Source organism: Pygoscelis adeliae, unplaced genomic scaffold (genome assembly GCF_000699105.1).
Source record: "Pygoscelis adeliae isolate BGI_AS28 unplaced genomic scaffold, ASM69910v1 Scaffold86, whole genome shotgun sequence".
Taxonomy (NCBI): domain Eukaryota; kingdom Metazoa; phylum Chordata; class Aves; order Sphenisciformes; family Spheniscidae; genus Pygoscelis; species Pygoscelis adeliae.
The window spans coordinates 2,392,024-2,419,069 of record NW_008824930.1 but is presented as its reverse complement, the minus strand read 5'-3'; the positions used below and the strand labels follow the sequence as shown (position 1 = coordinate 2,419,069).

At 40.9% G+C, this 27,046-nt stretch overlaps 1 protein-coding gene across 1 annotated transcript in view; it reads right to left on the bottom strand.

The window, feature by feature from the left end:
• Positions 1-27,046, bottom strand: part of TRIO (trio Rho guanine nucleotide exchange factor) — a 183,943-nt gene that overhangs the window by 113,446 nt on the left and 43,451 nt on the right. Inside the window, exons 10-14 of the mRNA XM_009325001.1 lie at positions 22,388-22,579; positions 12,515-12,684; positions 11,422-11,596; positions 4,761-4,956; positions 3,968-4,134 (exon numbers count right to left, since the gene is read on the bottom strand). Of these exons, the coding sequence (XP_009323276.1) occupies positions 3,968-4,134; positions 4,761-4,956; positions 11,422-11,596; positions 12,515-12,684; positions 22,388-22,579 (900 nt within the window). The remainder of the gene's footprint in view (positions 1-3,967; positions 4,135-4,760; positions 4,957-11,421; positions 11,597-12,514; positions 12,685-22,387; positions 22,580-27,046) is intronic.

The window sequence follows — 27,046 nt, the reverse complement described above, 5'->3', positions numbered from 1 at the left end:
TTCAAAGCTATTCTTGACTTGGCATCCCATCATACACAGCAAAGACAGCTAGCACAGAACTTGCCATTTCAAACACACTGATTTGCCCTCCTGTTTGTTGCAGGTTAGGGTGCAAGTGCAGAAGCTGGTGGAACTCACAGGAGGAAAGTTGCCAGCAGCACTTTCCCCGTCCCTCTGCTCTGACTCAAGGGGAAAACACAAGTGCTAGTAAATAGCGAGCCTGTTCTTTTTCCAGGGCTGCTGCCTTTCAGTGTTTGTTGGCATGTTCCGATCACCTTACTGTTTGGGTGGACCACACACCCCATCCTTCCCCCCCCAGCCTTCAGCAGGCTAGAAAAGCATCAGCAGAGCATCAGCAAAACTGTGGAAATGAAAAAGTCTGGGACACTTGAAAGTGTCAAGCAGGTAGTTCTATAGATAAATGCTTGATTTAAGATTAGTTTCTTGGACCGATTTTTCACTCTAACTAAACATGATCACGAGACACACCTGCTTCAGCATGCTGTCCTAGCTACATTTTCATATCCATATGGCACTAAACAGAGTGCCAGGATACTCTTCCGGAGTAGTATTTTGGGACAATCAGAGCTCAAGAACTGGACTGTGTTTGTACCAAGCTAAAAGATCTGCATGTGAGAACACAAGGCTGCTCAAGGTACTCCTTGAGGGTAACAAGCTTGTACTTGGTACAAGTACCTGTACACTGTTGTACAGATGCGAATATATAGGTATATACCCAAGAACATACACCATAATCAGAGCATAATCAGAGCAGCAGACAATATTGCACTGAAAAGGCAATAGTAAAACCAATGCATTTTGGCGCTTGGTAGAGATTTTGACCCAGGCAGATGCTGCATGTTAAGTAAAGCAAAGCATTCATTCTACAAAGTGAGTACGTGGGATCGATTGCAGCAATAAATAATCCAGCAGCTATATTTTAGGTGAGAAAAAAAAAGTTTCTCTGGCAAACATGCAAGTGGAGTTCTGGATGAGACAGATATTCTCTGAACTATTTCTCTGCCTCTACCTACTCATATGTCCCTGCCCTGTATAAAATGGTCACATTTTCCCTTCCGTGTTGTTTTTCCCCACGTACAGCTGTCCCTTCTTATTTCAGTCAGCATCCTCTTTCCCCTATCTGCTGAGGTCTTCCTACGCTGCAATCTTCTATCTGCTTTTGCCCTTTCTGCACCTATTACACGTCAAGTTGACAAGCAAATTCTTTGCAGGTTTTCTTTAAACTTCTGTTTGTTTTCTGGCCCTTCTGCTTCCTCCTTAGTCCTGAGGCTTGAAGTACAGAACTTTAATGCCACAAAGTAGAACTGGTACAGTAGTTAAAGGAGAAGCAACACTGGATGTTTTCATCTGCTTTCTGTGCTTATTTGGTAAGAATTCACTAAACTCAAAGTTTCACTACCTAGTACTGAAGACTCCTTGCAAGTATTTGACTAAAAAACTAAGCCAAGAGGACAGTTTGCTGGTCTCCATTACAGAATCTGAGAGATAAACCCCATGGAAAAATTCCTGCGGTGTTCCAGTCTAACCTTTTCACATGACTACAAGCTATATATATATATTTATATATCTCTCTCTGTATGTGAAAAAACAATAGCAGTAACGTCAGTTTGGCAGGAAAAATTCAAATGGAAATCTTGTTAAAATCCTTGCTATGGAGACAGCATCCCACCTACGTAGTAAGTATGCTTACACCCAGTTCAACAACAATAAATCTGGCAGAAAATCACAGTAATTGAACTGGAAAACCATGTGCTCACTGCTTCAGCCAACAAAATACAAACAAAACAGACTGAGGAGGAGGTTTACTGTGTCATTTTACTCTTGGGTAAAGCACCTACTGTGACCTCCTGAGCAATGAAGTTTTTCCCAGTGCAGAGGAAACAGGAGAAGATCATGCTTCCTCATATTTAGTAAAAACTAAAATAAATCAGATGTGGTTTTCTGAAAAGGCAACTGAAATCACAAAACTAAAAGTTACTAGCCCCAACACATTCCAAAGGGGATCAAAAGAAATGCTATGAGACAATAAAACATTCAGTTTTAGTTCCATTCAATTTTTAGGCCCTCAGGCTGGGGAAGTATTACAGGTTGATCTGTACAATGAAAATCTGGAAAAGGAGTTTGTAATACACGAACATTCTGTCAGCTACTGTTCATGTAAGTTTTTTTTAAAAATTCACGTCTATTACAGCATTTAGTTCAACATAACATCCCACTCCATAGAGATGTGTACTAGGAATATAAATAGAATACATTTTTCCTCCAAAATCCCAGTCTACTAAAAAAAATGCAGCTGGCTAGGATAGTATACTACCTATATCTTTACTGTAAGATGAACTCGTTTTTTCCAGTGTTTTCTTAAAAATCTAAACTTGAGCTTCAGTTTCAGTCAGGGCTAGCAGTGGTTTGGAAATGTTACAAAGATCTTACAGAATGACCTACAAACCACATACTACGTGCAACATGGATATTCATCTACAATCGATGATGTTCGTCATCTGCTTGTATCTGCCAAAACACAGAACATTTGCTCTGCAAACACAGGTTTTAAATATGTGTCTCTTGTCACATTTAACTTGCATACCAACAAAGCTAATGGAGCAAGGTACTCACTTTATTGTGGGAGCATGCAATATAAATAACTGTTTAATGGTGTGTCTTTGCAATATTACCCAAGTGCTATATTCTGTTCTGTAACTGAGTATTATTTCAGTATCATGGGAATTAACAATTTCTTTTTCTTACTAACCCATCCCATCCTAACCCACTGATATACTGGCAAAGGGATGAGACTGCCTCAGCTGGCATTCACACTCTTCATTTTTTCTTTCCTTTGCAAATGTGCACTCTTTTCCTTCATCCTCAAGACAGTATGCAACTGCGTACAGAATCTATCCTGATCTGCGATAACTTTATCTCAACCATCACTCACGTGGAAAGAGTCACTTGTAATTTGCATTTACGAACATGAACAAGTGCTAAGATGGATACGGGATAGTTCATTTTAAAGGCTCGAACTAGAAGATCATACATTTGATTAGCGCCTAGGCTGCACTAACAGCAGACACTACCGGTTCCTTGCATTCCCTGAGTTCAAGGCTACACAGAAACTGTGGGTCTGCTACTACAGAGTAACCAGCCGCTGCCCGGAAATACTTTGGGAACCTTCTATTCACCTCTCTTATGCTAACTGGACCCCTTTTATATTACTTTGCAACTTGGAGTTCTCATTCACAGGCTCATGAGGAAGATGAGTTTTTGTAGGAGCTCATGTCAAACAGAAAAAGGACAAGTTGCATCGGGAGCCATTACGGGACATACTAATACAACAGACTCCAGTAGACTGCTGTGATGCTGCCGAGTGTGAGCAAGATCAAAACCTCTTACCTTTCTAGCGTTTTGATGGTTTGTTTTTTAATCTTCCACCTACTTCAGTGGTTTTGCCCACAGCATCTCAAATTCACCAAAAGTTTAGGCGTTTATCAGATAAGGACCTCAAAACTTGCCACTTTATCGTCAGGAAAAGCAAAACTTCATTTTTCTTCTCCCGGAAAGTAAACCCTGCTGATACCATGTTATCACCGTTCGTAGATGTATTAGGTCAGCCTTCAGGGAATACCACTGAGCGTTTTTGCTCATCACCACAGAGACGACAAAAGTATGGACTATTTAACGTAAGTTCAAATTGCTCTGCACTTCCAACACTTGACTCGTACCCAGGTAGAAATACGGACCGCTGACGCAAATCACAAGCCACAGCGTTAAGCGAGGACGAAGTTTCCTAGGTGCGCAATTCCAAGTCCCGCCCCCCTCCAAACGCGAGACTTCACCCAGCAGCAATGAACCGCCCCCCTCGGCTTGCGGGAGCAGAGCTCTCCAAGGGGCGAGGCGAGGCAGAGCTCCGGGGGGGGCCGCCGCACCCCCCCCCGGCCCAGCCCACGCGTACCGGCTTGACTTCGGCCTGCAGGTGGCGCAGCTGCACGCACTGCTCCAAGTGCTTGCGGTGCTGCTCGGCGGCCACGTCCAGCTCCTGCTGCTTCTCGTGGAGGAACTCCAGCAGATCCTGGACGCGGGTTGCCATGTCCACGTCTCTGTCGCAAAGCAGCTCAACGCCTGTAAGCAGCCAGCCGTTTACAAACGACTTGCAAGTCTCCCAAAGACAGAGAGCACGCTGCCACTGTTCTACACTTACTTTTCCAGTTCCTTCTCAAAGTTCAACTTAATCCTCGGAGCATTTGCTTAAACGAGCATAGTTTTTGAGCTCTTTAAAAATGCAGTATTATGAACGGGTTTTTTTCCCCACAGAAGAAGCCTGAGATTTACCCTAGGTGCCTGTATACAGTTAAAAACATCAAGTGAAGGGGCATAAGAAACAAAAAAGGAAGACTTACTACTTGAACGCTGAAAATTTTGGCTTGAGTGCATTGCTCCAATTAACTATAAAATTAACTCCCTGGTATTTACTCTAATTTTACTGACTCCCTGAGTGGAATCCCCTTCTGAAAAGCCTAAATATTTTCAGGTGTTGCCAACTTTTAAATAAAAATTACATGCCATAATGACAGCATATTCTCATGAATGCTAGCAAATTACTTGAGTATAAAGGGGAGAAAAAAACCGTCCACGTCTCCAGTTTACAGTTAACCAGCATCTCTGTCATTTCCACACATCCCGTGGAGACACAACTGGATAATTCTTATAAAGCCACTGCCCGGAATAGCACGAAGGAGCCATCTTACCAGATGCCTGCACTTCATTGACATACTGCAGCAGATCCTGCCCTTGGTGGATGACATCAAAGGTCAAGTTATTCATGGTCAGGGCTTTGTCTGCATGATGCTGGAGCCTCTGTTCTGCTATTGTAAGATCTTCAGTGTCAAAGTCATTCATCTGCTGAGAGAGCTCATCATTCCAAGACTCGAGGTCTGAAATTATCTGGGGGAAAAAGGAGGAAGACAGTGTTCACTTACTCATTAGACAATGTATGTTTATTTTGAATGCTGCACTTATGATGGAGGTCAGGAACTCGAGTTGCTCATTGTTAATTGACTTCACTGATCAGGTTCAACATGGTTCAGACATGGGCTTTTTCAGCACGGGTTTTAAAGAAGAACCACCTCTTTGAGAACCACAACAGCTCTCCTTCAACCAGTGCTTGCAACACTATGGGTACCCTTGCCTTGTTTAAGGTACTCCTTCACCAACACATTGCTTGTGAAACAGGTGAAATTAAGATGTTTTTATCTTCACTTTTAAAGGAAAATGTTGATCTAAAACATTTTAAATTCTTCAGACTGCACCAAGTAATAATTCACACATCAAGTGCCAGCTTAGCTTTCGGTTACACCAGTCTTGAGCTCCTTTACAAAAAAACCACCTCTGCCCCTCTGTGAGCACCTTCAACTTTTGCCAGACAACTGAGAAGCACTGCTTGTCACAAAAGGCAGGGTACTTAGTGAATGGAGCAAACTCAAAAAGTATTACTTTATTACAATATTACTGTGACATCAGAGTTAAATTTACTTGCTGAAATCATTCAGCCGCGCTTCAGTTTACACTTCAATTCTGGAGTTTACTCTCAGCCATAAGATGTCCAGAAAAGGGTAGCTAAGGAAGTATTTTCTAACACGTGTACCACAACAGTACGTCCTCCTTGTCTGCCCACACAAATGCATTTTTAATATCATATTCCAGAACCTGGCTGAAACGTAAAATACTCCCTTTAAGTAGGATACAAAACTGTTTTTAAGTCTAACAGACAATGCTTAGAATCCCCATTGATCAAAGTGGGTTGAGTTCCTACGGCACAGGTTTGATGCATCAGGAACTTATTTCAAACAAGTCTGACACACTTACCCCTCAAGCCTGTAATCAAAACTTTTTCAGAATTTTCAGCAGAGTTTTGCCACAAACTACTGCAGTTCATTGGGAAAGCAAAACTATAGATAAAGAACCAAGTATGATTTAGCTCCAGAGTTCTATGATTTCAAGAGTAGGACAAACTGATGTGAGTGGTGCTAAATGACAGGAAAACACCTACTTATGCAGCAAGACACAGCAAAAAGAGGATCTGACTAAACGGGCATTAGCAACAAAGTAGCTGGCTGCATAAATATTTAACCAAAGTCATTTGTTGTCAGCAAAAGGAATATGCCACTATGCTTTCCAAGTGGTTAATCAGAGCTGTGAAGTTTACTGAGACAGTCAAACTACGAGAGAAATTCCAGGAAAACAAGCCTTGTAGAAAAAACAGAATTGAGGAGAAAGCAAAATTAAATCATCCGTATAAAGTTTCTGTAGTCAGCTATAATCTTTCTTGAAGGGTTGTTTCCATTCTGCTCACATGGCACCATGAAGAATGGACGCATGAAGCAATTATTTTTAAAATTGTGGCATCAGTGAGTTAACTTCCTGTTTTAAAGGTGTTCTGCAAAAATTCTACTTGATTCACTAAGTATTCAAGTTTTGCATCGTGCCATGATGGGAGATACCAAACAATTAGCATAGCTATTTGCAATCCCTAACCCTGATCAGCTAGCTCTACCCAAGTGCAAACAGGCAGAAACTCATGTTTCAGGGGTAACACGGAAAACGGAAAAGCTGATGGGCAAGTGATGCAGGAAGATACACAGGACAAAGCCTTTAGCCACTGCTTAAAGCTTCTTTCATCTCTCCTCCATGTGCTCTAAACACTACACACACAATTTATTTATGCATTATGAGTGGTTTCCCCTCTCAACACACACACAGGCTTCCCCTCCCACAAAATCCTTCACAACTTCCCTTTACTTCCCTTTTACTTGGTCCATGCCCAACACGTCTCATTACCTCTCTCTACTCTTCATCTCGTTTTAACTGACTTGAAATCTTGCAGAAACTTCAAGTCTTCCTGACAGTCCAGCCTGAGAAACCACTTACTTCCAGCCAACCCCCTTTTCTGCTCTCAAGGACCTCAGACCTGCTCCTTCCAGCTCGTCTTCAAAACTGTGTTCATTCACTACCAAAAGCAGCGGAGGTCACCCAACATTTGTTTCTTCAAACCACCCACCGCACTATGGCAGTTCTCACAAATCAGACTTACTGTCTTATTTTCATCCAGTTCAGTTAACAACATTCGTAAGTTATCCTCAAGAAGTAACTGTAGTTAGAGTTGGTCAAACTGAAAAATCTGAGCATTAACAAAGGTTGTGAAACTCCGCCATCAAAACATCGTATTTCACTGTCTTTCTAAACACCGCTAAAAAGTGGATTGAGATTTAACATGGCACATTTAAAACAAAGCCAGTCCATCTTCCTTCAGAACAGATGCCAAAACCTTACCTCTCTTACTATCAAATTGAGTGGAAATAAAGTAATAAACACCATAAGCTCACAAGGGGAGATTGCTGTGGCTAAGTGTCAGTATTTTTATAATAATGGAATGGTTTAAGTAGATTATAGTCACTGTGTTCTCTCAGACTGAGATTCACTGTACCTGATATGAATGACAGGTAGTTTGAAGAAGTCAACACCATGTGTCACCTCAGCCAAGAGGTTTCAGTGATACTGCCTCCAAAGAACAACAACGAACAACAGTAAGAATTGTAACTTCTTCCCATGTTATTTCATCCAACCTTGAGGTTAAGATCATGGCCCACACATTGTTTAAAGTAGTCTGAAACACTGTACACGAGCAAGACATTCCCTGTCCCCTTCAAAAGATCAGAAAGCCCATGATTCAAATAAATAAGTAATGCCAGCATGGTCCCACATTCACTCAAAAGAGAAGAAGTCAGTGCACGTCACAGCTGGGGTTCCTAGCAAGGGCAGTAATCCTTACACTTTTTCAGCAGTAACTGGATGGCTCAAGGTGATCTATTTCAGCCATTGCACCCACCACGCAAATCTGAAATGCACTGAGGGCAGAGTTAAAACAAAAATAACATGCATTAAGCATTCTTCACCCACACTCTTCAGGGCTTCCCCTGAAGTTCTGCTTTACAAGCAACACTTTTAGAGTGAGCAGGCTCCTTTTTTGTTTTTAAAGTTTTGTCAAGACAATTAGCATTAAACAAACAGAACAAAGGTGAATGACTAATGGATATCTAAAGCAACTGAATCACAAATTAATACCGCTCTCAGGAAATGGACAACCCAGATCAAACACAGGGTAACTACTTACCATAGCATGTGTTCAAGAAGTTCCTAGTGCAGAGTCTGAGCTGCCTGACATTCCTAGGTTTTAACAAACGTAAAGGTAACACTGACAGGACACAAGGCAGAGTATAACACAGAAAGGATGCCGACTCTTTCGCACTGAGTGGGAAAGAAATAAAGAACCACAAGTCTCTTCTCAGAAGGGTCTAACTAGCATTCCTTGTACCAACTGAGTGCTAACCAGAACCTGGAAAATATTATGTGCTGGGGAGAAAGAAAAAGGTAAAATGGGAAAGGGAGAAGAGTTAGGTCTCTCTGATCCAGCACTTTACATCCTTGCCTTTTCAGCTGTATGACTTAACAGGCATCTTGTAAGTACGGTCCAAAAATAGAGTAGAGATAAAGCTGCGAGTTGAAAAGTGTGTGGTATGCTTTCTGTGGAGCCCTGACATAGGCCTCGAGGCATTTAAGTTACAGACAAGCAAAAATGCACAGACACAGATGAGACACACATTTCAGGCTGCATACATTGCCACCAGTGTTACCTACCCACTGGCTAGGTCCATACACATCTTCCTTACGGCTACTGATCACCCTAGCAAGGGACTCTTGCACACATTTTGCTCCTTCTTGCCTTTAGTTAATACAGGCATTCACAACAGTCTCCTTCAAATAGCTCAGGACCAATGGCACTTAAAAGCCTACCGAGGATAGAGAAGGTCAAGTTTATATGCCAAGAGCAAGGGGCAAAACACAGACAGTGCTGCAGTTACAACAGTTTCAGAAGAGCAGGAGAATCTGAAAAGTTGCAGGATAAAAGGCAGCAACTAAAAGAGACAGAGTATTTTGTCAGCGAATAATAAGGGAAGAATAAGGAGAAGAAGAGGAGGACTAACCCTGCCAGCAAATCTCACCACTGCCCCCAGAAGCACAGCTGCACGGTATGATCCTGCAATGCTAGGGGAACCCTTTGTCCCATTTTAGCCTGTGTTATTTTACAAGCAGTAAGACAAGCTAGAAACACTACTCGCCTTCCAGAAAAAAATGTCCTCACAGGATGCTCCCCTAAATGAACTGCCCCTACAGCCAAGTCTTAATTGACTGGGCCAGTCACACAAAATCCAGGACAAAGGAGGAGGTCAAAACAAGGTCCGCAAGTTCCTAGCTGGCATCTGGCTCCTCCTCACTATCATGTTACTTCAGCTGAGCTTCTGCTTGCAAACAACTGACCTGGAACTAGTCCCTGCATTTTCTTCCCGGAAGTTTCTGAACAGATGTCTGCCTTCAGGGAGAGAGAAAAGAGAAGCACGCTTTGCTGAGGAAGCAGAGAGAGGACATGGTACAGAGACAGCAAAACAATCAACATTTTGCTGAAGACACTCTGCAGCCAGGGTCGTTTTGTTCCCTGGAGGGCTCCTTTGCAATCTTAAATAAGCATGATTTTTGTTTCCAAGCCATATAAACAAAACACACCAACTCTTTCAACAAGGTAATTGGTACTTTGCTATTTGTTTTATGTGCCAAAATGTAAAGCATGCCAAGTGTCAGCTTCAGAAAAAGCAAGACCTGTCAAGTTAGGATATGCGGCTTTCCACTGCAAAATCCTATGGCCATCACCAAACAACATACACAGAAGTACTACTATCTATTCAGATGCTATCCTGTACTGAAGGACTAGAACACACCTGGCAAAGCAGGCTCCTGCAACCAGCCTTCTGCTATTGTAGAATACTGGTTTAGGTAACCTACAGCAGAGAGCAATCACCTTAATCATGAACTTCACTCAAACCTTTAACCTAATTCTTCCATTAATTTTCTTGGTATATGCCTTGCCCCCCACGGCTGCTATCTCCTAAATAAAAGTGTTCTGAGAACATCACACAGACCCCCTTGAGCACTGCAGATCGTTTCTGCGGAGATTGTAAAATTGCTGACAATCCTGTAAAAGGGGATACTTTCTATGTTCCTCCACATATACTAATTATTACAATCACAATTCTGCCAAGCCTTTTCCTTGCATATTCAAGACAGCTACTCTCACATAATCAAAGCAGCAAACTCCCGGCAGACTAGTTTCATCTCCTCAGTGTGAATTGCAAAATAAAGAACCTTCTTAGTCTTCCTTTACACAAGGGTTGTTATTATGGTAGAGCGCACACTCTCACTTCCTCTATGGGCACGGATCAAGGAACTGTGTCTGCCTATTCCTGCACTGCTCCTAACAATGTGCTTAGCTAAACCAGACTTCAGCAATGATATCTAATTTTAAGAAAAAGAAACCTAAGAAGCTATCACTTCTGCTGACTGCCTCTTTACCCTTACACTGTTCATACCTAACCAACAGTTGCAGCTTTTACTATGTACAAGCAAAGGGGTTAAATTATCACTGTAACTCCCAGTTTCCAGAGTCTCGAGATAAGCCATTTATATACTCAAACAGGATCATTTACCAATGGATAACCCTGAACCTCTGAGGCACCAACTCAGTTTCAGTCACTGTGTACAGTGCTGGTGGTTTTACAGAAGTCATATGATCAACTTAGCTGAAGCTTTATAATGCAATTCTATTAACCTAAGCTCCATATGGAGTTTCATGTCTGTTTGTTGCATGTCCCTGCACACAAACAGAAACTTTCCAGCTGATAAGCTGTAACCCTCCTCCAAAATTTGGACAGTCTCAAAACTTCTTGAAGTTTCGCAGGGGTGTGGCACTACAATTGCTTTTGCATTATTTTCAGAGGTGGAAAAGAATCTTATTTAAAAAAATAACAGACAGCCCATACAACAGCCCTGAAAATTAAAACAGAATTCCAAGCACCACTTGTAGCTGTCAACTGAAAAAAGACTGCTGAATTGGCAAAGAGAGAAAAGAGGGGTGTTACTACAAAGCAACAGTTTAGAGGGTTTGTACTAAACAATCTTGCAAGTCTTATTCATATTAACTGTAAGCATACTAGTTATATCAAGGTAGCTTGACCTTCAAACCAAACTTACCAGATGAAGCAACTGGTACACTATGGTTTTACAAGACACTTGCTTAAAGACACACTGGGAGCCAATCAGAGCTGGAGTTAATATCAAAAAGCTCAGCTCTGCACTCTCCTGACACTTTCACATACAAGACAAAAGACTTAGTTCAGGTAAGAACTAAGTCTACCAGTCACTTGAGCCACGTGCCAATGCAAGTACACAACCATCTCAGCATAAACATTCCTACACGAGAGAATAAGTAAGTGCATTGCAACTCCAAGAGCAGACACTCACATCTATTGCATCTCTTTCAAATATGCGGAGCTGCAGAAACAGCTCAAGCTTGATCTTGCGTTCTTGAAAAAGCTCCTCCATCTGAGATTGGGCCTCATCCAGCTGCTGCAGGACTGTCTCTATGTGGTTGATCGAGCTGTTATGGGGGGTCTTGTTACTAGAAATGGCAGAATCCCTATTCAAAGCAGAGAGAAGGGGAAAAGGGGGGAAAAAAGAGAAAAAAAGAAAAAAAGAGTATTATTGAAAAAAACCCCATACAATTTGGATGCTATACATGACCACAAACTGTAAGACTGTTTCAGATAAGGTCAGTGCAAGTCATATTACATGAAAGCTAAGTCTGTACGTCTTTGTAAATAAAAGCCCAAATTATGTTTTAGTACTTGAAAAAGCCTTAGGAAATTAGATTACTTTCATTTTTTGACTAATTCAACACTTAAGGACATTCTGTTTACAGGAAGAATAAAATTTAAAACCAGAGACAAACCCTTATATTGTGAAAAGGAAGTGGCATATGATAACTATTTACTTTACTGAACCTTCCTGGCAATGAAAAAAATCAAAATTAGATAACAATAAAAAAAAACCCCACTTCATCTTTCACTTTAGTATAAAACCTGCAAATTCAGATATGATAATATCAGCTCCTGCAGCAAAGGGGACATGTACCAGTGCAACTGGGGCCCAAATTTATTTAGATTGTTACTGACTGCAAACTTACAATAACATTACTTATCAGTCTGCAAAACAATTCCAAATGACTCTTTATAAAAAGGCTGCTGCTCAGAACTCAAAATGCTGTGGAGCCCTGCATGTCAGACTACAAAGACATACAATTGCTCCTATTACAAAGGTATCTTACGTAAACAAAATCTCCTTCTTGTGGAGGTAGTTAGTGTTTATAAGTTGAGCTTCCTGTAAACAGAGGGTTAGAGACCATCAGTACAGCATGAAACATCATTGTAGTCCTAATATTTACAAGTTTTATTTATAGGTCATATCTTGCAGTCATCATCTCTACCCTCAGAACAGAAAGAGCTTCACAGAATATCAGACGTACACCAGAAGAGATTTAAATAAAAAATTGTTTTACCTTAGTTGCTGTATAAGATCTTCGCCTTCTTTGATGACATTGACTGTAACCTGCAGAGTGGTCTGTTGTTGTTGACCAAAACGTTTAATCAGGTCTTGGACAGCCTCCACAGACTCAGCATAGACATCATCAAGCAGTTCTTTCTGTAACTCTTCAAGCCATGTCCACAGCTAAAGCAGAGAGGGGAAAAAAAAAAAAGAAACGTAAGCCCCAGGATCAGGCAGTCACTATTCCCTATCAATCTCCCTGGACAAGAGAAAACAGACTGAGGTGGGGGGGAGAAACAGGATTTGTTTCTCTTCATAGAAAAATCCCATTCTCAATTTAATCAAAACGAGCCTTTGTTTCAAATAAGGTTTTTGCTTCTTGGAAATACCAGGAAAGCTTTATCCGTGTTGCTAAGTCACCCTTTCTTTCCCATTTTCCTTCTACAGTACTGAGCGTATCCGATTGAGCAGCACAGAGTTCATAGCGAGAATCCCATCTGCAGCTCTGCGAGAGAGTCCCTGGGAGGGAAATGCTATGGTAACACTCCCTGAGAGAAGGGAGGAAGGAAGGAAGGAAGGAAGGGAGATGTATTGTAGCCACCATCAAGTTTACACTGCCAGGCTGACACATGCACACAGATAACATAACACTTTTCAGTGGCCTTCAAAAAAAGGAAAAAGAAAATGGCATTTCAGAAAACAAAATACAGAGAAAAATCAGATGTGAGAAGTTATTTTTCTATCATGATCTCTACAGCTGTGGTGTTTACCCTCTTGATCTCAATTTTGCACTATTACAACAAAAATCATCACAAGTAATTCCACCCATTAACTCAACGTTCCCCCCCCCTTAACACGTGCACATATTCCTGTTCAGAACTCCACATGCATTGCAGCTTATGGAAGAATCCATAGGTATATGCTAGCTAGGTATCACTACTGGTCACTTGAAAGCCTGCTGTGTTCTTCTCCACAATTTCATGAGGCAAGCTGCTGCATCCTAAGCTCCGCATGAAAATTATTCATCAACAAACCATCAGCCATCTATTGCGCAACTGATAAAAGCACCTCTTGAAGAGAGGGAGCACAACCGCCTGCTGCAGCACTCCTGCGAGCAGCGCTAACAGCACAACAAAACGGCTGCTCCCACAGGAAGCATTCAGAGCGGGTCCCTCCTCTCTATTTTACCATCACATCCCAAACCCTGCGATTCCAAGAACAAGGATTAGAGTTTGGTTTTTATCCTGAAAGAATAACTCTGTTCTGATTGAAAGTATTAAGATCTTTTGACGACATTTTAATCTCTGCCTTTATACATTTTAGATACAAATAGGCTTTATTAACTTTGAACCTAATTAAAAGGTTAACGTAGTTAAAATACAGACAGTAAGCAAATCAAACCAGCTTAATTTCAAAAGGCAGAAAAATAAACGTTTTATTTCTTTGCTTAACATTTTCTACAGAAATATGCATTTCATGCTGCTGTTTCTATAATGTTCTGATCATAAAGGTTTCCTAACTACCAATGGAGCTACATTAAAATAGAAAATTCAGTGAAGGATTCTAGATCTTGATTAATTGGTTCCTTTGAAGCTTTACTTTAAAACAAAATGCTAGTTTTTATGTCTTAGAGCCTTACATGCCTCCTGAGGTAGGTTTTGAGTTAACCAAGCTATAGGCTAAATTTTCACAAATCGGGAAGAATTAATAAGATTTAACCAGACTCTTTTCTACAAATCTACTACCCACCCCCGAAAAACGGAACTGCCTATTCATACACACTGTGTTATTCTGACTACTCATATGCTTCAAACACAATGCCTGTCACAGATCTGAATGCAACTCCGTACTCGTAAACACCACAAGCTCAAGCCACAGCAGTCTTTCTCATTAAAAGGAGCACAAATCAACAGAACTTAGCAAGTGGGTCAAAAGCACTCGTCAACATTCATTCCAGCATAACCCAATGCAGCATCCAAAATTTTTTTTTCCCCAAATGCATACTTAGAAATACAAATTTCACTTCGAGGCAAACGAAACTTCGGAGCAAGAAGCCTGACAATACAACCTGAAAACTTTACTCAGTTTTCAACGCCCAGCGGTCATCTTTTTATTCCTCTCCTAGCTTATGAAGCTTATGTCTGAACCGTAATAATAGGACACCGTGTCAGAGACCTTCCAAGTGAGCTGGTGTGTTCACACATCCAGTGCAGCTTGCAACTGTGCAAATACATTCATCTGAGAGTAACACTTTGTTGTTGACTGCAGATCTCATGCTTTTGGTGCTAGCTGGAAGAGCTCCACCTCACACTTATTGCACTCTCTATAAAAGGCCCAATTTTCAGAGACATTTATTACAGACAAACTGGAATTAAAGCCATTTTGAGTCTCTTGGACTATATCAAGTTTGCCCCTTGGCTCCCGTACAAGCACCTGCACTGTGGCTGAAGGCAGGTCTAAGAACCACTTCAATTTTTTCCAATATGTCTTTTGCAGCTGGGTTGTGTCACACCTGTACAAGGGACACCTCACCTCTGCATTTCTTATTCTTCACATATGCATCAAGCCATTTCTGTAACTGGGTGGAGAGGACCTGGCAGGAGCAACAAAACTTTAAGTGTTGGGCTGGTGATGTACTGTGCATGCGAATGCTTCCCTTAAAGCTTGCCCTGGATGCTGGAGACCAAGCCAACACAGACCAAGCAGACTTTTCCTTCTGCGCAGCCAGTTCAACGCAACACCACCTGCCTAGAGCAGAAAGACATGGGCACTAGCACAACAGAGTGTTAACGCCGACTGGCTTAGTGCCTGGTCAGCACGGCATGACTGTAAACATGGTATCTTGCCCCTAAGGTACCAAAGGGCTCAAAAATACACTGCGTTTGCCTGCTTCATTAGCTGAATTGCCCACTGCTTGCGCAGGAAAAACATTTTACAAATGTGCAGAAAGAGAAGGATAGTAATTAGTATGCATTACTTGTCTAGCTGTGATTCATACACTGTTGAAAGTGGAACAATTTAAGCCATTTCTGAAGTGACTAAACAGCTCTGTGACACTTCCATAGCAAAAGTTACTCTAATACATTACCAAATAAGCTTTTTACACTTTTCCGCTAAGTAGGTTTCTGACAAACAGCTTCCCCTCAAAATAATCTTGATATTTATACACAAAAGTTAGAATAAAGCCAACACAGATGAACAAAACTGCCAGGTTATTAAAGCTGGATAGAAATTAATGCAATTTACTGCGAGGAGCTTAATTCATAATGGATGGCTATAGCCAGCTGGCTTGTATAGAGCTTTAAAACCAGAATGAGCACTGGATATACTGGAAATTACATGAATTACCTTGTTTTCGGATACAAAACAAAGGATGAAGACAGTACAACATTGCACAGCAAAGCCAAAAGAAAGCAACCAGTTTACAGTGGGGGGTGAACAGAGACTGGAGCTTACCCATACACGTTCAGCAGTGCAGAACTACAGATTTTACAGTGCAATGATTTTCTGAGGTAATGCATTATTCCATAAAAGAGAGCTTGGCAACAAAAATCCAGTGGGGGAAAAAAACCAAACAAACTCGTCATTAAAAAACTATTAACGTTCTCTCAGTGTGAACTTTCGAGCAACTTCCAGGCATGTTTTTTTCTGTTCTCTGTAAAACAAGCAGCATGAAGATCCCTAAACAAACCACCGAGTCCTGTGACCTCAGTAAGAACTTTATCCAGTGGCAAGACATCTCTAACGTACAGTGAGAAAACCATATAAATAACTCAATCCAGTCACAGAAGGAGGCTCTTCTGCTCTTTTCATCTGCTCTTCACATCTTATCAGAATTAAAATTGGAGAGGGAAATCAAATTCTGAATCCCTGACAGGCAAATGTTTCACCCAGCAGATTTTTTTTTTCTTGATCTAAATATAGCACAGACTAAGAAACATCTGCTTGAATGAGCCTGTATCCTGTGCTACCTCTTTCCTAAGTTCTTGGGAGCATGCCATTAGTCACTGAGATGGTATTATTTTAATTGTCTGCAACATCCTGGAAGTTTCAGTGTTTCCATCATGGGCCTCTATCCATTTAAGTCCCATCCCTGCAATCTCCTGAAAGACTGCAACTAAATAAGACCGTACAGCATGTTGCCAAATATAATCAGAGAACAATTATTTTTGAGTAAATACCTTCCCAAGTGCACAGAGTTATTTTATTAGGGTAAAATATCTGTCACTCTCTTTTGCAATTTATTTTATTTTTCATTTTTATAATAATGGCTTTTGGATATTCAGCCAGCCTTTTCAGCAGGGTAAGGCAAAGGCAGGCACACAGTCTCTGCATTTAAAAACTGCCAATTCCCCTTTTCTGCCCCTGCCCCCCAGCACAGTGTTGCAGTATGTGTATCACCACAGGCACAGCTGTTGAAGAAGCTATTATTCGTACAGGGCTAAATGTTGCAATAGTATTCCCTGGCAAGTATATCTGGGCATAGAAGGGCGCTGATGTTTGCGTGTCTGCCTGTAAGCTTTGGCTTTCAGGACATGCAGTGGACAAAAACTGCATCTTTTTAAAAACAAAAAACGTAAGATGTTAAATCCCCAGGAGTTTGTCTTCCAGGGTCTTTCAGTGACATTTAAGATACTAAATACATGCATATTTTTTAAAAATTAGACTTAACTATCTTAAAAAGCTTCAAATATCCCTATTCTACAATTATAATGGAATCAATTTCCTATTCAGAATAAATTCATCCTTAAAGCAAAACCAAGTTTCTCACATCTTCCTAAAACTACATCAACTACTAGTACCCTGTTAGCATTCATCCCATTTCTTAACTGAACAAGAAAAAATGTCTATACCATAGCTTCACACAGCTTAAAGGCCTACTTCTGCCTCACTTCTCTCAAGCACTTAGTGCTATTTCAGTAAAGTTTGGACTTAAATTTGGTCACTGTTTTCAAGCAAAGTAGCTACTAGTATAGAAGAACTCACGAGAGAAAATCTGTGCTGGGTAACTGGACTCCAGTCCTACCAAACCAGTAAACCACAACACACTTCAGTGTGCTGCCACTGAATGTGTTTCTCTCATTTCAGATTTAAAAATTGTCCTCCTCAACTCTCAGATTCAAGATGACCGGCATATCAAAGTACTGACCAGAGACTGCACTTCATATATTTTGCCAGACCCATCACACTGAGCATTGCTGTGCTATAATGACACGACAAAAATATTAGACACGCACAAAAGCCCAAGGGACAGAGCCCTCACACTTCGATGGGGGCATCCAAAAGCCGCTCTGCTGCCTGGAAAGGGCACACAGAGGAGAGAGCAGCCTTATTATGACATCCACATTTAAGCTGTGGACCACCCAGCACAGAAGACTCAAATACTCAGGAATGACAGGCAACCAGAAGAGCAGGACTGTCACCCCAGGGTCCACCCTGGGATGAAACAAATGAAACGCTGCATGGACGGACACCCTTCCATACTGGAAAATGCAAAGGAGGGCATATTTCTGTCAGCGAGTTGTGAGACAAAGCGAGACCATTATCAACAAGCTTTTTTGAATCAAATACACATGCCTCACAAGTAGATATGAATGAATCAGCAGCATTATGGCCAGAGCAAGGCCTCCTCAAGCCTTCCCATGCACTGGCACCCTCAAAACGATGCCACCTTCCTTCAACAGCTTGCACACACTACTGTTTCGTTACCTTTGTTCAGGAAGAGCGAAGTTTTGCATTTGAAATCTTAGCCAATTCCACTTCCTTTTTCTTTGTTTCAACCTCAGTTTATTCTGGTGTAAAGTTTAGTTTGAGTAGATGAAAAAAAGAAGAGAGACATCTAGTAACACCATTAAGCATATTGTGTATACATAAAAAGCGCTCTGAGCTATTTTATAGTCAACTTGTCAGAATACACACAAAAGGTTATATGCAAAAAGCCAACAGGCTCTTAAGAGATCATTCTCTTCCACATACATTCAGCTCTGATCTGTATTCCCACACTTGACTCCAGTTAGGAAAATCTCTCTTGCTCTACTTTGGCACTACTACAAACACCTGGTTTGGCCAGGATTTCAGTCTTCCCACTCACAGATGCTGAGGGAACCATTTCAGAGAGAGTGTGTGTGCATGTGTCTCTGTACATATGTGTATGGAAGAATTTGAATTCACACCAAAATCCTGTTCATCTCTACTGGGTGACAGATTTCACAGCAAAGACTACTGTGACTCTTGCTCCTATGTTCTGCACACAACCTTTTATGATAACCGTTTGTTTCGGAAACGTATCTTTTATCTGTGCAATTTTTTTTCTCCCCTTGTCCCTCCTCATGTTGTTAAATGTCAGAAGGCACAAAAGCCATAAGGGATTCACCAACTTGCAATGGTCAACCTGCTCAGATGCTCAGTTGCATTTTATCCATCCTCAGGCTGGGAACCCGCCAGGACACAGTACTTTCAATGCAAAGATTCTGATAGGGATATTTATGGTCCCAAACACTTTTAAAGCTTGCCAGTGCACAACTTAACTTCAGTACATCACTTACTGAAAAATTTGGCTTATAGATTGAAATTTCTCGCTGTTTGCATGGGAGCTAAGTGTCAATATTCACAACCTTGCAAGCTTAAAAACTAGTAGTAACATAACAGCATGGAATCACAATTTACATATACAGCAAGCAACTGATTTTCTTGGATCACCATTAAGCAAAGTGAGTAATGGCAATACCATTACATAACATCATATTTCTGGCTTCCCTGAATACATCCTTTTTTTCCCCAATGAGAAATGTGGTCTATTAAGGTTAGTCTATGAGGAGTCTGAAAACTTTTATGTTGTTTTCTGATGTTTGTAAGCCACAGGGAGCTCTACCAGCTTGTAACCACCTGGCTACAGAACTTCTGGAAATGTTAGAGACAACCAGCATTTCCAATGTGCATCGTAACAGGCTGCTGCACACATACTACACAGCTGCTTTGTCCACAGGTATAGCAAAAGTCTGTTACTTCCAAGACACGTCAAGCCGATCTATTGCTTTTGTGGCAAGCACGCTGCTTCTAAAAGCAGAAACTGTGCTGATTTACTATGCGTGAACAGAGTAACAGTACTTTGCAGACACTGCAGGGCTGATGTTTCCCAGGGAAGCTGGGAAAAGTTGCAGGCAAATTCTGTGTCAAGTATAAAGGTTATGTGAAGCTACAGGGGAGAAGTAGTATTGGAATGCTCTCATGCAGATGAGGTGCATTCATTCAACATGAAGTATTTCTGGGGAAAAGAATAAAACACAACAAAACATCCTACTTCAGAAAATCAAGGGATTGGATGGATATCGGAGCCAGATTTCAAAGCCTCAAAACAGCCAACGACTAGCTCACCAACTTTTCTCAGCTCTGTGGCTCCCTCCAAACTGTCACACACAAACAGGGTTTTTATTCTTCATGCCTATTTTTTAGACCAGAAAAACACAAAAAAGATACAAGAAACAAAATTCACCCTGAATACTTGAAGGGCAAAACATGTTGGTGGTATTTTGTTTTGATTTGTTTGGAAGGGGTTTTTGTGGGTTTTTTGGGTTTTGTTTTTTTTTAAACAACTGAAACATCTCTTTCTGGTGCAACAACTAGCATATTATCCTACTACTTGAACTCCTCTCTTCACCAGCGAAGAATGCACATTGATTTCTTCACTCCACCATACAGCAGAAAGGTTATGTGCTTACAGGTATGCACTAATTTATTCAGCGACTTTCCACATCCTGCAGGAGAAATGCAATTCTCCTGCCAACAAAGCATGGATGACTTTCAGGTTTAGGGCATTTTTATCTTCCATCTGCTTTGTGATGCCTTCTCAACACTCCACACGCATGTTTGATAACAAACAACATGCTCTTGAAAACAGATCAGAATAGAGAAAGCACAAGACAGCTTTGAGCTTGCTATTTCTTCGCACCATAACCAAAGGACTAGTCTACTAAACATGAACCACCTGCCTCACTCTCTCACCTATATTTTTAAGTAGAATGCAAATAAATAAGAAGATAGTCTTGCTTACATAAATAAGTACTCTTTTTAATTTTCCTTGCTTTATTAGGTATAGATGTCAGCCACATGAGAAAACAAAAAAATCAACATGTGTGCATCAGCCACAGTACCTTTCCCCCAAAGTCCAGGCTGCAAAGAGGGTGCCATAGTAACAGCCGTGTGCACTTACAGGGTCACAATAACATCCATTTTCCCAAAGAAATAAATCAAGATACAGAATATCTTTTTTTTCAATAAAACATTATTATCTAGGGGAGCAGTGGCAACATTCCAGCACATCTGGATCAGCCTCTCAAAATTACTCAATAGTGACTCACAGATCAGTCTGCCTTTTGTTTTTTGGGATTTTTTTAAAACCCTTTCCTTGCAAATCCTTTTACAGTATCCGTCTTTCATCACTACAACCAACTCTATCCATTTAAATACCGTTCCAGCTGCTCTTCTTGATGCTAAGAAAAACATGTAATGAAGAAGTCTATAGGAACAATGAACATGTTTCAGCAGCTGACTGTTCCTGTGCTTCAAAACAGGTAATGGAACAGCACTATGTGCTTGAGAAAAGTGAAACAAAAAAGTTGCCCCATAGAATAGCTTACGATACAGCATTTATGTTTTGTTTAAACATGCAGAGTCCTGGGAGAGTATCAGCAACGAAGCATCTAACAGAAAACTGATGGGGGAGCTATGTACTCAGGTCTAGAGCTAAAGAAGTAATTCAATCCTCACCTCCTTCAAAGACCAATTGCCTGGTGTGTTTGTTTCAAGTGCAAAGCAGATGTTTCACATACAAAAAACTTCCACCCTTACCCTCTAAAAAGGTTTTGCTGAAGAAGCTACTTTGAATACTATACTTCTCCACTGAACAGACCATTTTGTGATGTAGGGTGAAGGGAAGGAAGACATTCTCTGACATGCTGTGATCCAGAAGCCTTTAATATTTTCACCTAGTTTGAGCAGCGAGAACATTTAACGAGCTCTAAACAGAAAACAAGTAATCTACAGTTGTCAAAATTTGCCACTACCTTTAACCAAAACCCCTTACTGAAGTCCTTATTCTTGCTCTAGCCTATTTCACCCTCTCCCATGAGCTTATAAACTCGTATGATCTGTGTTCTGAATTGGAGCAGAAAACCGATCTTGCTGAAAATTAAGTGTGTTTGGCTGAATTTTCTTTTTCCTGGTGTATCAGTTTAACCTTTGAAGGAGACTAAAAATTGCAAACATAAGGTAAATCATTGTCATTATCAGATAAGCTCTTTAGGTTGTGAAGAACCATCAATACACAAGATCAAAATGCAAGGTGTAAAACAGAAAGAAAACAAAGTCTCTCTGGGCAGCAGGGTTGCCTTAAGTAGCCTTGTGCTTCTGCCATGCATTTCAGTCTCCTGAACCGTGTCAGTCTAACCATGTGTCTGACAACTCAGTTAACTACACTGGAGAGCTGGTTGGTTGGATTAAAAAAACCCCCACAAAACCAACAAAAAAAACCCCAAAATCAACAGAAGTGCACAGTATCTCCCCCGGCAATGCTGTCTCTCTTAGCTGTATCAGTTCCCTGATCTGACCCTCCCCCGTTCCCCGTGACTGAACAAGCCTGTGTACTTGCACAACAAAGGAGGTAGAAGCTGCTTGTGAAAGAAAGAAAATAGAACAAATAAATAAATAAATCCATAAACAAAACAACCACCCTACCCCAGCCCCCAATCCACAGTGAATTGCAAACCAAAACTCACCGTGCAATAGGGGTTCATGACTTGCTATGGCAAGGTTCTTACAATGAAAGCAACATTGGACAATATCGGGTTTGAGACTTAAAGTTATGACCGTGACTTAGCAGCAGTTTTACCTCTTTAACATGAGTGTGAAAGGACACAGACATGTCCAGCAGGATCTTGCGTTGCTCCACGCGCCTAACAAAATCCTGTATCCGGTCTTCGAGCTGATGGGCAGCTTGATAAATTTCCTCCGGGTCACACTCCCCAGTCTGAGCGAGCTGTTCAGCTGCTTCTAGGAGCTTATCTGCATTGGTGTATGTGTTCTGTAGAGGAAGAAGTTAGTTTCACAGGATTAAATGAAAGAAAATTCAGTCAGTATATTTTAAAGCCACTCAACTCATGAAAACAAAAAGACAAAAAAGGCCCTTGGAATATATTTTTCTTTCTTCTTTTTTTAAAGTTAGTAGAATATAATCTTACTAAAGTTTTTTTTATATTTCTAGATCCTTTTTCATTTAACTGTGAATAAATTCATTCAAATGTTTCCTTGATCCAGAACTTGGGAGCCTATTTATTCTTCCTTGGAATTAGTATTTTATACTCACAACTAGAATAAAGATCAGCCTAAATCAACTGTCTAATTATGTGCAAACTGGCCTATTTCAACATTGGAAAAATCACTACAGTCAAGGCCAGAAGACTGTCGAAATGGACGAATATTAGAGGTAAGAAAGTCCCAGCTGCTGGTAGGGACGCTTAGCATCAAATCGACACATCCAGCAGGAGAGTGGAAAGTGACCAGGCACAGAAGGAGAAAATTTCTCTCCATTCTTACAGAAGTGAGGTATCCAAAATTTACGTGTCAAGTGGATTACCATTTGTGAAACAGCAGCAACAGAGGAAGGTTTAGAAGTCGGCTATGGCTGAGTGTCAGAGGCAACTATTGTCCCAGTATGTCACAGGATTAACACAGGCAGATCAACAGTCCCTGGGTCACAGCAGAAAACAGAATGGGAGAAGTATGGTACCTGATGTGCTGAGAGAGCTATGGCCCAGAGAAGAGAGAGGTGTTCAACAACTCTTAAGCCTTAGAACTTGCAGCCTGCATCTAGATCTTTCTCATTAATTCAAAACAGGACTGATTCCAAACATTTACTATAATTTGGGTGCTCTTTTTGAGCCTAACCTTGGGTTTTCATGCCTTAGAATGGTTCTCAAAACAGACTCATCAAGAAAGCATAGAAGGATGTTAAGCTCGGGAGAAAACAGATTGAAACCAAGTCTACACTAAAGAAGCTTTGCTTATGTCACCACATCAGGTCTCCTGATAAGTCTGCACCACCGACTATTAAAAAAAAAAAAATTCTTCACCATATAAGCTACACCTTTCTCTTTTCCCTTCTGCCCTTCCATCTTCTCCCAACCTCAATTACAACAGGTAAAACCACTGCTTGCCAAGATAAATTAAGGCTATGGAAATGTGCTTTTCTTTGCCATAAATATAGTATCACACCTCTAATTAACATTATAATATCCACAAAAGTTAAACCCGAGCCCGGCCCTAAAACTCAACTGAGGAGCAGAAAATCAAGAGCTCTCCTCCAGGGTCTCAAGTAAATTACCAGGCAAGCCCAGGACAGATTACATGACTCAGTGCGGCTTTCATATATCTGGGGGGAGTTCCCCCTTCATTTATTGTGATCTGTTTATGTAAGGAATTCAATCCATGCTGCTCCTTGATTTTGACTTATGTGCATCTTAGCCCTTCCTTAACCTTCAGCTTCTTAATTGCACAGAGAGGTAGAGTACTCCTCCCCAGTTTCCCTGGGAAAGCCTGCAGCGACTAACATAAGCGTACCCTTTCCGGTGGGGAGCGCACTACTCAACGCTCCAGATCACTGGCCAGGCCACGCTGGCCCAGAACACACTCTGATCTGTGCTCTGGTGTCTTGACTTCCATGGTCGCAGCTCACACGTGTTGAAGGGGCAAGGCTGAAGAGCCTTAAGGCACTCCTTGAACAACAACTACTTCATCAACCCAGAGAGCCACACCCAGCTGCAGATGGCTGAAACAGAAGTTTCCCATTTTAATGAAAACTTTATCTCACATGTGAAGCATTGTTTATGAATTCCAGGAGTATCTTCCGCGTAACACAGGCCCAGGCACATCAGATTTCTCTTTCTGTAAGCTGGATGGTGAACTGCCTGTACTTAAAAATGATCACAACCTAGATGCTGCTTCAAAAGGGGTTGCAATTCTTAAACCTTAACAGCAGACACATGCCTTATCGCTAAAATGTCTCTTCCACATAGAGCTGAAATATAATATAAATATTTATCTTGGTAGATAATAACTGCCCTTTGGAGTAAAATCGCAGCAAATAGGCGTGCTGTACTAACTACTGCCTTTCCCAACTCTCTGCTTACTTCTAAACAATGCTTGGAGGGAAGAAAGTAGTAACGTGAAGGTTTTGAAAATGTTGGTCCCAAGGGGCAGCCACCAGTTAGAAAACAGAAGGTTAGGCAGAAAGAGGACGAGTTCTCCCTTGAAGCTGCTTATGGCAGTTTCCTAAATTGACAAAGGAGCCTTCACGGTGACAAATTCAACAAAGAGTTTTGAAACAGATTAACCCTTCCTCAGAATTTCTCCACTAGCACACACTCCCCAAATCCCAGAGGAAAAGATCAGCCTGGTAAGAGCTTTAACAAATCCTCTAGTCCATCCCTCTGTGCCCCAAGGTGCAATCAGCTATACTCCAGTCTTTAATAGGCATTCTTCTCGAAAATGCTGAAAGACTCTCCGTAGTGGAGAGTTTATCATCTTCCCCAACAACACATCCCATCACTTTCCTAGTCTTCCTGTTGAGAAACCTTCTCTACATAATCTTCAGAAAAAACGAACACCGTATTTTTAGAAAGCATATGAAGTGACACATCATAGAAAAGTCAAAGGTTAAATTTAAGAGACTACTGCAGAAATGAGTACTACTGATAATAAATACAGCAACAGAAGAAGTGAGTGGAGGTATGGACTGAATTTCATACAAACTGGAGTTTATTGCACTGTGGAGGGGGAAGACAGACACACATGGATGGAGGGAGATTAACAGAGGTATACAAATCATTAAAGGTAGAGAAAATTAAGATAGATTACTCATTAAGTACAGTGGATGCTATCACATTTAAGCATCAGACAACACACTTAAAATGAAAAAGCAAAAGTACTTTTCATCTAAGGAGCAATTAAATTGCATAACTCATTGCCACAGGATCTGGCATACATTCCAAGAGCATAAATGGGTCCAAAAAGTAGCTAGCCTAATTAAGGGAAGAGAAGTCCATCAGTGACTATTAAACACTGGTTTTGATGCATCCTTCAGTTACGGACATCAAATAAGCCCAGACAACTGGGAGGTTAAAGGTAACTTCTTATGCATACAGCCCCTTTTCTTTGCGCATCTGGCAAAGGTCACAAGATAATGTAAGACATGGACCTTTAGTTTGATGTATTACAGCCATTCATTTACAGCACATTACATGTACAGTAAAGTGTATAACCAGTTCAAATACAGGAACTTTTTTTACGGCCTTAAAGGAGGTGGTAACTGGTAGTGGTAAGGAAATGATAGGTGTATTCAAACAAGGTTTGGAAGACTCTTTCCTGTGCGTCTCTTACACCAGGGTGACTTGAGTACTTTACTCAGATGCAGTCTGCAGATGGAGAAAAAAAAAAAACTTATCTGCGGAAGAAGATTTTACTAATTAAATCTTGCCATACACCTTTCATGCTTTTTGAACGTAGACTACTGCAAAAAAGCAGACATCAATCATAGTTAAAACAGGAGAAGCTGGCTTAGAATTTCATACAAAAATGCATAGGGAAGTAAAACCATACTATTGTTCTGCATCCAGTGCTTCTAAGCTGAAAATCTGTGCCCGCAAGTGAATCAGTTATGTCAAAATTTGGAGTCTTGACACTTTAACTAAATGGTCTCAAGGATACAAAGATGATCATGGGGAGAGGGGAAAAAGAAAAAAAAAAAAGGTAAGTAGAAAGGGAACTGGACAGGCTTCACAAGAAAAGAGCAATAATCAATTTTACAATAGTGGGTGCAAGTCGACGTGTGTATGTGTAGCACAAATGTCAGTATATCAGAATTTGGGGAGGATTATTAGTCGGCTGAGTTTTGACTATCTAGTATTTCTGTAGTGGTAACAAAAAGTGCCAAAAAAACAAGCCTTCATTTCACATGAATTTTAAAGTGAATAATTTGTGAGCCCACGGCCCACTGACTCTGGAACATCTTTTCTATTCTACACACAGCTTATTTTAACATCTCTTTGAACGCTGCTGAGAAATTAGCACCTCATTCACGTTAAAAAAAAGAGGGAGGAAGCAGAAGGGAAGAAAAAAGAAATAATAATTTTAGCTCCTCTCAAAATCAGAAGTTAGCCTTCAATCAGGAACACTTCAACATTACTGTTGGCTCCCTGCACTGGATAAAACATTGCCACGCCACTGACAGTTCACTTGATGCTGCTTCCTCTCAACTTCTGACTAGAGCTGACTGAAAACTCCTGATTATGCCTAGGGTCCTATTAAAAAAAAAAAAGGCAAAAAACCAAAACACAACAAAAAACAACAACAAAACCCCAAAATCAAAACACAACAAAGACCTGGACCAACCAGACATATAGGTATATTTATTAGAATAAATCAGCCAAATCATGCTTTGACAAGGACTGCAGATTGCTGTCTTACACTTGAACATAATCTTCCTCATAAAACC